The sequence below is a fragment of the Cucumis sativus genome, chromosome 1 (genome assembly GCF_000004075.3).
Source record: "Cucumis sativus cultivar 9930 chromosome 1, Cucumber_9930_V3, whole genome shotgun sequence".
Taxonomy (NCBI): Eukaryota; Viridiplantae; Streptophyta; class Magnoliopsida; order Cucurbitales; family Cucurbitaceae; genus Cucumis; species Cucumis sativus.
In genome coordinates this window covers 30,830,459-30,842,204 of record NC_026655.2, presented here as the reverse complement: position 1 = coordinate 30,842,204, position 11,746 = coordinate 30,830,459, and the positions used below count along the sequence as shown (strand labels likewise).

General features: G+C 35.1%; 1 protein-coding gene across 1 annotated transcript in view; it reads left to right on the top strand.

Moving 5' to 3' along the window:
- Positions 1 to 2,242: 2,242 nt before the first annotated feature.
- LOC101207174 (probable inactive ATP-dependent zinc metalloprotease FTSHI 5, chloroplastic) overlaps positions 2,243 to 11,746 on the top strand; it is a 73,535-nt gene continuing 64,031 nt past the window's right edge. Inside the window, exons 1-7 of the mRNA XM_004142539.3 lie at positions 2,243 to 3,414; positions 5,325 to 5,796; positions 6,019 to 6,219; positions 6,294 to 6,587; positions 6,685 to 6,954; positions 11,231 to 11,320; positions 11,407 to 11,538. Coding sequence (XP_004142587.1) covers positions 2,399 to 3,414; positions 5,325 to 5,796; positions 6,019 to 6,219; positions 6,294 to 6,587; positions 6,685 to 6,954; positions 11,231 to 11,320; positions 11,407 to 11,538 — 2,475 coding nt within the window. The 5' untranslated portion in view covers positions 2,243 to 2,398. The remainder of the gene's footprint in view (positions 3,415 to 5,324; positions 5,797 to 6,018; positions 6,220 to 6,293; positions 6,588 to 6,684; positions 6,955 to 11,230; positions 11,321 to 11,406; positions 11,539 to 11,746) is intronic.

Sequence of the window (11,746 nt, the reverse complement as noted above, 5' to 3'; positions counted from 1 at the left end):
ATGGGTATAAGTTCGTATATTATATATTTCAATTCAAAGATGAATATAAACAAAGACATTCGAAAATTTTATTGAAGAGATTGCTTTATTCATTTACAAACTCAATTATAGAAATAGAATCAATGAAAGGAAAAAATGACATCTGTAAATTCTAATATCAATCAATTTGAAAAAAAAAGGAAAATGCAAGTATAATGATTACATCATTTATTAATTTGACGAAGTTTACAAGTCCTAAAACAGGGACTGTTGCCATCACAACTACGGTATCTTGATGAAATACTTTTAGGTCTTTCTGTTGAATGCTTAAAAATAAGAGGTATCGATATAATGCATTCCATCATCTACAACTCTCCAATTTGAATAAACTCCAAAGGGTCAAACACAACCCACGTATTTTGACAACAATGTGCTTGGATAATAATAATTAGAAACATAAGAATAAGTATTTTGGTTAAGCATTGGAATAACAAAAAGCACGTGGGACAAAATTTCATGGAAATCTTATACTCGACAAGGTATTTGATATTGGTGTAAAATAATCTTTAGAAAAATGAGATTACAAAATAAATCATTTTAGACAAAACATATGCAACCAAATTTTAGAATAAATGTTTATTCGGTGTTTAACTAGGAATCTCTTTCAAATACCTATTTTTTCTATCCTTTTTACTATCTACTTTTCACTCCATCCTTCTTTTTGTTTTTTTTTTTTTAAATACTTTGAATATTTTTTCAATGTGTGATCATATACATTTAAATATAGAGATTTATAAATGTTCATCTCTAAGCTAAATCTACTTTGTCTAAACATTTGTGAAAGAAATCATGAGAACGTCAATAAAGAATATGATCATTTGGTTTATGAAATGAAGATGAATGAAGAACACAATCGAATTGCACATCTTTTTGTCTAGTTGATATTTTATTGTCTCGAAAAAATTATTTATTTTATTTATATTTTGATGTTAGAAATTGATTTTTTTTATGCTTATGTATTTATATTTTAAGGTATTTGTGCTTCCAAAATTGAATTGTCCATAAGAAATTATATATATATATATATATATATATATATATATATATAAATTAATGTATAGTTTCAAGTAACTAAAAAATTAATAACTTCACGATAACATGTAATTAAGTTTAAATATATTTATGAAAAGAAGATTCAAATGTGTACTTCCTTATGAAATTAGATCATAATGTTTTTATTAGTCTTTTGTGGTAATTTAACCTAAATATAAACATTGTTAGGATATGACAAATTACTAAACTCAATTTTGCATATAAAACATTTATAAAGATGTCAAACAAAGCATGTAAGTGTTTAGATTTTAAACTAATTTTATAAAAAGAATTTTTTTTAATAGACAATCTAAACCGGTTCTAAATAGATATCACTTTGTATGTTATGGGAAGTAAATGTGACTTAAATTTCTAGATCAACCAACAAGGCAATCCACAATATAGGTCCATCAGAAGTTCTTTCATTTTTTAGGAAATTTGTGGAGATTGGTTTCGGTTGTAGCCGTTGGGGAATCTCTATAGTTGATAATAAAATTAAACTTACACAAAAACTATAAATGGGAAACTTTTTTTTTGTTAAATTCACTTATAACTTCAAGTATCTTTTGCAATACAAACAATAATAATAAAAAACGAACTAGAGAGATATCAATCTACCACACTATTAATCCATGGGGTGGTTTTCAACCAAATTTGTTTGTTTGGATAATTTGAGAGAACCTCTTTACGTTAGTTGCAGATTTATCCATTAGATCTAAAATAATTAAGTATATAACAACATTTTAAAAAATTTAAAAATATAGCAAAATTTATCAAATTTTATTTATGATAGAGGTCTATCACTCATAGACCATACGAGTCTATCAATGATTAATTTTGTTATATTTGTAATTTTTATTCGAATGTGACTATGTTCTTAATTATTATTCAAAATGACAATCAATTACATTTAGTGTTTATTTTTTGTCTGTTGAAATCATATTTATGCAATTAAAACGAGGGTTTACATTTTTGTGTAAAGTGTAAATTAAAATTATGATATATTTAGTATTAAACAAGTATTCCAACACTTCCTTTTTATTTACTTATTTTTTGAATACACACTTCCTTTTTATCTACTACGGAGCAAAAGAATATGTGATGTTCCTATAAAAAAGTTAAAAAAAGAATTACTATCCTCATTTAAACTTTTTAAATAGATTTAGAGAAACACAAAGGTGATAGCGAAGACCGGAAATCCATAAACCCAAAAACCCTTTGAACCTTTCTTCTTCATCCATTTCCCTCCCTCACTCATTCATCTCTACTCTCCCAAATGCTAAAATTCTTCATTTCTTTTCTCTGCTCCTAAATCCCAACCATTCCTATGGACCTCATCTGTGCTTCTCTCCCATTACCCAACAAATCCCACTCTCAATTCTTATCCCCTTATTTTTCTACTCCCTTCAGAACCAGGTACCCAATCCGCCCTCGCAGGTGCAACTTCATATTCACCAGAAAATGCCTCAATTTGGTCTCAAATGGGAGTCGGCTACAATTTCTTGGCTTCCCAACAGGACCCAGAAGCTCCAAGGCTTTACAACAACGTGGAGTAGTTGACAAATCGATTTCCGAGGACTTTAGTGTCTCAAATTTCGTTAGTTTGTCTATACATGATAACAAGATTGATGAGTCTATGCTCAATTGTATTGCCAAGCCAGTTGTGTATACATTATTCTGTATTGCTGTTGGATTTGTTCCCTTTAGGACAGTTAAAGCTCCTGCAATTGCCGCTCAAGTAGTTGCGGACAGGGTTTTTGACAAGAAAGCCTATGAGGAGGTTGAATCAAACTTGAGGGGTCATGAGTACTCAGAATTCACGAGGCAGTTGCTCGAGGCGGTGTCATATGTATCGATGAGTATAGAAGAGGCTAGAAAGGGTAATTGCAGTGTAGAACAGGTGGAGATGGCATTGAAGACTGTGAAGTTGTATAAAGTGAAACTGCAAGAAGGAATTTTGAACTATCTTCATACACAACTGAGGGATCTAAAGAGGGAGAAGGTGGGTTTGGAAAGGAGATTGGAGGGGGTTGTTAATGAGGTGGTGGAAGCTAAGTGGGAGTATGAGAGGTTGGTGGAGAAAATGGGGTCTAGTAGGAAGGAGTCCAAGGAGAGGATGGACAGGGAGAGGATGGCCAGGTTGGAGCAGATAATGAGAATGTTGGAGGTGGAGTATAATGAGATATGGGAGAGAGTAGGGGAGATTGGGGATATTATTTTCAGGAGAGAGACCGTAGCATTGAGTTTTGGGGTGAGGGAGCTATGCTTCATTGAGCGGGAATGTGACCAACTGGTGAAGAGATTTACCCGGGAAATGAGAGCCAGAGGGAAGGATACTAACAGGTACGACCGCAAACTTCACTTTATGTGATGTTTGTCCCTCTAATACTTTCAAAGAACTCATGTGTTGGAAGTGTGTTGTAACTTTTACTGGTTACTTACTTAGCAGATATCTTAATCAAAAACTTGTCCCGGAGCAAATCCCTTCACATCTTTAACCTAATTACTAGATATTCTACCTTAATTTCTTATTGAGGTTTTTTCTTCCTCGTCAAGATAGCCTTCTGCCGCATTGCAGAAGGAGTTGACCATTAATTTTTTCTGTATATTTTCAGTTTTCTTATGAATTACAATACTGATAGTGGATGAATATTTAAGATTGGTTTTGAGAAAAACATATAACCATGTGGGTTGGGAGTTTTTGGATAAAGTTCTCTAGAAGAAACATTTTAGCTTCAAATGCGGGACGTGGGAGTGGGACATTGTTCGATGCTTTGAGTCTTCCTATCTTGATTACTGGTGACTCTAGGGGAATATAATCAGCTTAGAGATTCTTTTAAATGCTGTTTCTTACTGAAAAAAAAAGAAAAAAAGAAAAAGAAAAAAAAAAAGGAGGAAAAAAAAATCTGATTAAAAGGAATAAAAGGAAATGAAATTAAAAGATCTTTCCTCATCAAAACTGCAAAACTGCTGGTTGAAGAATCAAACTTACAAATTGAAACAAGTAGAGAAAAAAATTGACTTGTTCTATGCCCACAATGGAACAATAGCACCATTTTAGTATGGATGATCTGCTCTCTTGATGGCAATAAGCTATGGTTAAAGATTCTCAATTTCGCATTGTGTTCATCATAATTGATAACACCCCAAGTTTATGTCTTCTATTAAAAAAAAAAATGTTAACATCCCAAGTTGTTCACGGGCAAGAGGGATGCAAGAGAAAGGTATTGAAGGTCTCAGATTGTGGGGGGAAACGTTTATGTTTCTCATTGATTATTTGTTTTTTTTGAAACGGAGACAAACTTCTTCATCAATGTAAAACTCAAAGTACAAGAGAATTACTCCGTTTTAGTAGGGGTTGCTATGTAATATTTGATGTACTATCCTAGTTGAGAATTGAGATGTTAGGGTGCGCCTCCTGATCCTTTTTTTTCGACTTCTTTATTTTTCCTCATTGTGTAGTTCTCTCGTATTTTGAGTTTTATTTAATAAAGAAGCTTGTCTCCTTATTAAAAAAAAAAAAAAAATTTAGAGGGCTTGGAGAGAGGTGTGGTCCTCATCCTTGTAAGATTTCATACTTCTCTGTGGGTCTCAACGTGTAAAAAGCTTTTCTTAATTAACCATTGGGCCTTTATGTTTGATTGGAGTCCTTTGTTAGGTTAATTGGGCTCTGGGGGTTCATTTGATCTCAATGGAAGTCTGGTTTATTATAAAAAATGTTAACAAAGCTGGTCTTGAGTGTCCTGCCTCATTTTCGTTTTCTGCTTAGGATTCTTGATTTGATTAAAGCTCAATATAAAATAATCAAAAGATCATGAATGACTTTTTGTGAACGTTAGTGTGTCAAAAGCAACAGAGAAGGGTGGTCTGGGATAGTAAGATTTGGTGGCAAAAATTGAACTCTTTTCAACTGCGAAAATTCTAAGAAAAATTTGCATTCGGGGAATTTTTTTTGGAAAAATATTGCATCATAACTTTTTTTTTGAATTGACAATGCTCCTTTTGCATTGTAAATGCTTTATATATGAGCAATATGTTACTGTATATACGACTGAACATTTTCCATGATTTTTAACCATCTAACAGGCTACCTTTGTATGATAATATGCGCTTTTGTCTTATTGATCCTTGTCACATGATTTCATTTTCTTTTTTGAAGTTTATGGTACTTGTGTTTCCTTTTGATGCAACTTTTTTGACATAAAAATAAAAGACTTCAAATTTTATTACCAGTTTTTGCTTCTTTGTTGTAGAATGCCAAAACAAGTTCTGACAAAGCTGTCTAAAGATTATATTAAAAAAGAATTGGAAAGTACGCAAAGAAAAAGGTTGGAGCAGAGTATTCTTCCAACTGTTGTGGACGGTGTCAGTCTTGGAAATTTTTTAGATCAAGAAGGAGTTGATTTTGCTCGACGTATAAGTGAAGGTCTTAACCATTCTAGGAGGCTGCAGCAGGACATGGAGGCACGTATGAGAAAGAACATGAAGAAGTTTGGTGCTGAAAAACGTTTTGTTGTTAACACTCCGGAGGATGAGGTGGTGAAGGGTTTTCCAGAAGTTGAGTTGAAGTGGATGTTTGGCCATAAGGAAGTTGTGGTTCCTAAAGCTATTAGTCTCCAGTTATACCATGGCTGGAAGAAATGGCGTGAAGAAGCTAAGGCAGATTTGAAAAGAAACCTATTAGAAAATGTGGAATTTGGTAAAACATATGTGGCCGAGAGACAGGTACTATTCAATCATTTACTTAATGGATGTGTTTGGGATCTTTGTATTTCAAAATAGAACTTTATATTGTCATTATTTTTCTGTAAAATATAACATTTATGGTATATTTTTTTCTTTCTTGACAAAGATGGCAAGTAAGCATTAGTCTCAATTATTATTATTAATAAAGAGGCTTGTCTCTGTTAAAAAAAATGCAAGTAAGTAGCTATATTCTAATTGCAGGAACGTATTCTTCTTGACCGAGATAGAGTTGTGGCAAATACTTGGTACAATGAAGAAAAGAGACGATGGGAAATTGATCCAGTGGCTGTTCCCTATGCTGTGTCAAAGAGGCTAGTAGATCATGCCCGAATACGGCATGATTGGGCTGTCATGTATTTTACACTAAAAGGGGATGACAAGGAATTTTACTTGGACATTAAGGCAATCCACAGATACAGTATGATCTTTATTTGTTACTTCTTTTTATTTAATTCTAATCCTGCTATCTTCTTCAGGAATTTGACATGCTATTTGAAGATTTTGGAGGTTTTGATGGGCTATATATGAAAATGCTTGCCTGTGGCATACCGTCTACTGTTCACCTGATGTGGATCCCATTCTCGGAATTGGACATCTATCAACAGTTCACCCTGGTCTTAAGGATATCTCAGGGTTGCTTGAATGCATTGTGGAAGACTAGATTTCTTTCGTCCTGGAGAAGTCGGGTTTTCGAGAAGATAAATAATGTGTTCGCGGACTTCATGATAATGATTGTATTTCCTACTGTGGAATTTTTAGTCCCATATTCGGTATTATATGTTTCATTCTAATTGTCGATGACTATTTGTTATTCAAGAAATTTATTTTTGTTTTATGTTTCTAACTATTGTTATTATTCTATGACAGATAAGACTCCGGTTAGGGATGGCATGGCCAGAGGAAATAGATCAAACTGTTGATTCTACATGGTACTTGAAATGCCAATCTGAGGCAGAATTGAGTTTTAGATCTAGAAAAAGAAACGGCAACTGGTGGTTTCTTTTGTTCATGATTAGAAGTGCTATATGTGGATATATATTGTTCCATATCTTATCCTTTACGAGGAAAGAAGTACCAAGGCTTCTTGGTTATGGTCCTGTTCGTAGGAATCCAAATTTGCGGATGTTGGGAAGAGTGGTAACTTACTGCTTCTTATTGACTGTTAGTTATTGATATGCTGATGATCTCGACATGATGTTGGTTAAGGCAACATGTGGAGCTGTAAATTTTCTTTCTGTTTGTCTTTTTCATCATAATGATGCATAGCATGGTGCCAATATCTCTTGCCACTATCTTTTATTAAAAGCGGTAAAGAAAATAGACATCGAGTTATGTGGAACCCTAGTACTTGGAGAAAAACCACGAGATGATTTTGTTATTATTTTCTCATATTAACAAAAGGTACAAGGGAAAAAATAAATAGACAACATGCTTATGATAAAAAAGGAAAGGAATTAAGGTGAATTCTTCCTTGGACCAAGCCCAATAATTCTAACATTCTCCCTCAAGTTGGGATGTAGATATTATTGAGACCCAACTTGCTAACACATGAATCAAAGCTTTGTCCGAGAAGTCCCTTGGTGAGAACATTAGCAATCTATTGGCTCGAGGGGATAACCTTTGAATTCTTACAGAACTGTTTGCTTCAGATGATTGGAGGATGATTCGCAAGTAGTTGGAATTGCTTTCCCAAACAAAAATTGTAATTAACCCCATCTACGATGATAATGCCCTCATCAGTTTTGACAAAACACCACCCATGGACTTCATTGGAGAGGAAAAGAAATAGCAAGCTCAGGGCAAATTTCACATTAAATTTGAAAAGTGGGATTCAGTTCAACATAGTAGGACCTTGTAATCAAAGGTTTTGGAGGTTGGATTAAAATAATCTTCCTTTAGATTTCTGGCAAAGAAGCACCTTTGAAGCTATAGGAGACCACTTTGGAGGTTTAAGCGACATTGCCATAGAAACCACCTTAAATCTATTCTGGTTAAAAAAATATTTGTGGTTTTGTTCCTTCAACAATTGAAATCTCTGATCATAAGAGAGGCGACATATTTCTGCACTACGGGGATATTGAGTTTTTAAGTCCACCTAACTCAAGCTTAGCCCCCAGTTTACAAGGGAATTTCAGCAATTCAATTGACAGGTTGCATAAGGGAAGTCTTGAATGATGAAGGTTTTGATTTATCTTCTTTCCCCCATCATTAATGTTCCAAAATCAGTTTTTGCTCTTCTTCCCAGGGCTAGGAATCCGTTTAGCTTTCAGAAGTCTTTTCCGGCCAGCTCACTGGTGTCGGAGAAGATGAAAGAATCCGGTGGACTGTTGGCTGCAATTTCAGATGGGCAGGCATCTGAACAGTTTCTGCCAATCACTAATCCCTGAAGCACAACTGCATCCAAAAAGCTATAGGGTCCACTGAAATTAATTTAAACCCAATTATTACAGTTATTAACAACCCAACAGGAGAGAGAAAAAATACAAAAGCCTCCCTAATTACTTCCACGAGTAATTATGATCCTGCCTCCTCATTAATTAAGCTTCCGGTCAACCCAATTCAGCAGCCAACTTCTGAACTGCCCACTGCTACTATAATAACTCCCTCTTCATTCTGCCCCTGGTCCCACCAAGATTATCCTTTTTGTCCTGATGTTCTCCAAGAACCTTGCAGCTCCAATATTTTTAATTCTTCCAAAGGAGAAGGAGAAGATCATAACAAGTGCCAAAATTCGAACTCAGAAAGCCTCCCCTGTACAAAGGAAAAAAGGACCAAACAGAAAGTCCCCTGTTCAAAGAGTGGTTAAGGACCTCCAGAAATTCAAGAATTACCAGAAATTCTACATCAAAGGAAGAGCCTCACTCCAAAATGCTTGGACTGCCCTTCTGAATTCTGATTTACTTGAGGAAAGTTGTGTTAAAATTCAAACTTTTGGATTAGAATGCAAAAGGTCAGAAAATAAAACTCACAGCTCTACAAATTTTAATCTATCTCCTTTAAAAAATTCAGACTTGGGCATTAATCTTTTGCAAGGTTCTCTACAGCTCTACAAATTTTAATGTATCTCCTTTTAAAATTTCAGACTTGGGCATTTGCAAGGTTCTCTACATTCAGGATCAAATATTACAAATTCTGGAAAAGAAAAATTAGATGATGAAGTTTCCATAATCAGTACTAGCAGTGAAGAATTAGAACCTTTTAATTTAGAGGAGAGAGATGATGCGTTGGCTGATTTCGAGGCAAATAATTTGGAGATGCATTGGGTCTAGATCTTCCTAAGTTATTTCTCACCCCTGAACCCAAACTTGTTGTAAAGAATTGGCAGAAGGCTTTCCTGTAGAATTAGTCCCTTTCATTGTTGCTTTTGGAATTGATTTTATCTGAGGAAAATCTGAATAAGAGAAACATGAAAGTCATATCGTGGAACACTAGAGGCATCTTAAATAACTCAAAACAATTAGCCTTGTCAAGGAGGTAGAGTCCCCTGCTATTCTAGGCAGTGCCAATCATCCTCCTCGAGCTCAAGTTCTGAATAGAAACAAAATCAGGTAAGAAAGTAGCTTTGCAGTTTAGCTCACGAGTGATCTTGCTTATAGATAGCAAATGATAGGAAATCTTAAGCATATCCAATACATTATGAAGGGATAGCCCCTCAAAGGGAAAGATTTTCTCCTTCTAAGCAATTGGAGCTAAGGAACCATTGGGTATTTTGATCTTTTCATTACTAGCTCACATAATATAAGAAACAAAATTCTCAGAGGCATACTTGATTGAGAAATGGCTCCTACAGTAGGAGGAGGGGGGGGCTGGGACCGGTCTGGTTTACTTTAGGGCCGGATGGTTGAGAGGTTCCAGCAGACTCACCTATATAAACATGCTCTGTTTATCATTTGAGAAATGTTTCTTTCCTCCAAGAGGATGACCATGAAGTTTCCAATGCTAATCCTTAGTGTGCCACTGTTTTTTGTAATGCTCATAGATAGGGACCAGTTTCCCATTGTTCTTCTCACTATCTTGGGTAGAGGATCTAGAATTGAAGGTAGCGGAGTTAGTAGCAGGAGTAGTTAGATCACTCATGGCCTTCGTACGATCTTCTTCAAGATGAATTTCACAACACACTTCCATTAAGGAGGAATGGGGTGTTTGGCCCAGACTACAAACAATGGCAAACTTGGGGTTGAGACTTGCAAGGATGTCATAAATCCGATATGCTTCTTCGAGTCTAGCATATTGTATGCCATCATTTAGAGTATCCTATACTGCCTCTCTTCACAGGTCCATCTCTTGCCAGAGTAGGGAAAGTTTATTGAAGTAGGAAGTAACATTCAGAGTTCCTAGCAATCATGGATTTGTTTTCTCAGTGTATACAGGCGAGAAGCGTTATGACGCTTCGAATAAGGTTTCTGAGTAGTGTCTCATAGATCCTTCGCAGTTGCTGCATAAAGCAAAGGCTTGCCAATTTGTGGTTCCATACTATCAATCAACATGGATCGAATAAGAGAGTCCTCTTCTCTCCATAAATGTTCCTGGGCATCACCCGGTGGGAGGCGAAGAGTTTCCCTTGTCGGAAAATCGAATTGGTGATGTCCCTCAAGAAACATTTTGATAGTTTGAGACCAGGAAAAATAGTTCTGGGACTTCAGGCCATTCAACTTCTCTCTTGGAAAGACACTTGTAAATGGTGCTAGAGAACTAGTTATATAATTTGAGGACAAAGTAGGGAACAAAGTTACCGGGTTCTTGGAATACATTGACAAGTGGATTAGAAAAACCACGATTTGACTTTCTTATTAATTTCTCATATTAACAAAAGATACAAGAGGAAAATAATGTTAATCAAGCAAAGAAAATTACGGTGAATCCTTCCTTTGGCCAAGCCCAATAATTCTAACATCTTTAAATGCTTATGTTCTATGAAGAGTATCATAATTGTTTTTATGACATTTTGTTTGACAATGCACTGAAGACTAGGAATCATGCCATTATATCTTTTATGTCAAGTATATTGATATCCTTCACATTAAGGGCTTGGATATTTGGGTCATACCCTGCTACGTTGGACAGTACCATACTTTTTTGACCACTTGTCAAACATTCACTTTATGGCTGTTTTAACTTTAACTATTTGCTGGCTATTAACAAGTTCTCTTTCATGGATTTTATTGGTGCTGTGGATCCTGGACCACAACTTAACGGGTCTGTGTACTACAATCCAAGTTTATACTGAAGTTTACTTGCTGCATGCAAATTACACGAATGAGTGATGATAAATTTTGTGTGATTAACCTTTATAGTCTCGGAGTTGGTTGTACTGCATGACCTTTCAAATATTTTCCTTAGAGTTGTACTGCAAAAAGTTGGTGTTTGCAATTGGAAACTCAGTCGACAACTCTAATTTGGTGCTATTGTGCAGAAATTTTATCTTAAATGTAGGATGAGGAACATCAAACATAAGAGGCGAGCTGGTGTTGATCCAATTACACATGCATTTGATGGAATGAAGGTTAGAGACAAATGCTAGAGTTTCTACTGTTTTTCTTCTGATAATTAACTGCTTAAATATATTTATGATCAGTGTGTGGTTTGCAGAGGGTAAAAAATCCACCAATACCTTTGAAAGATTTTTCTAGTATTGAGTCAATGAAAGAGGAGATCAATGAAGTTGTGGCATTTCTACAAAATCCTCGTGCTTTCCAAGAAATGGGTGCACGTGCCCCTCGGGTATGTTAAACTGATGGTAGATAGGCTTCTCTTTAAATTCCTCTCGGACATATTTCCCTTCTATTTCTCTACCTCAACAGTTTTATTTTTATATTTATTTTTATTTTATTTTTTAATAGTTGAATTTGAAAGAGTAATGTTTTGGTGGTCAATGTTACTGGACAATGGTCTTACTCATTAGATTACAGTACCATTTGGTGCCTTCTGT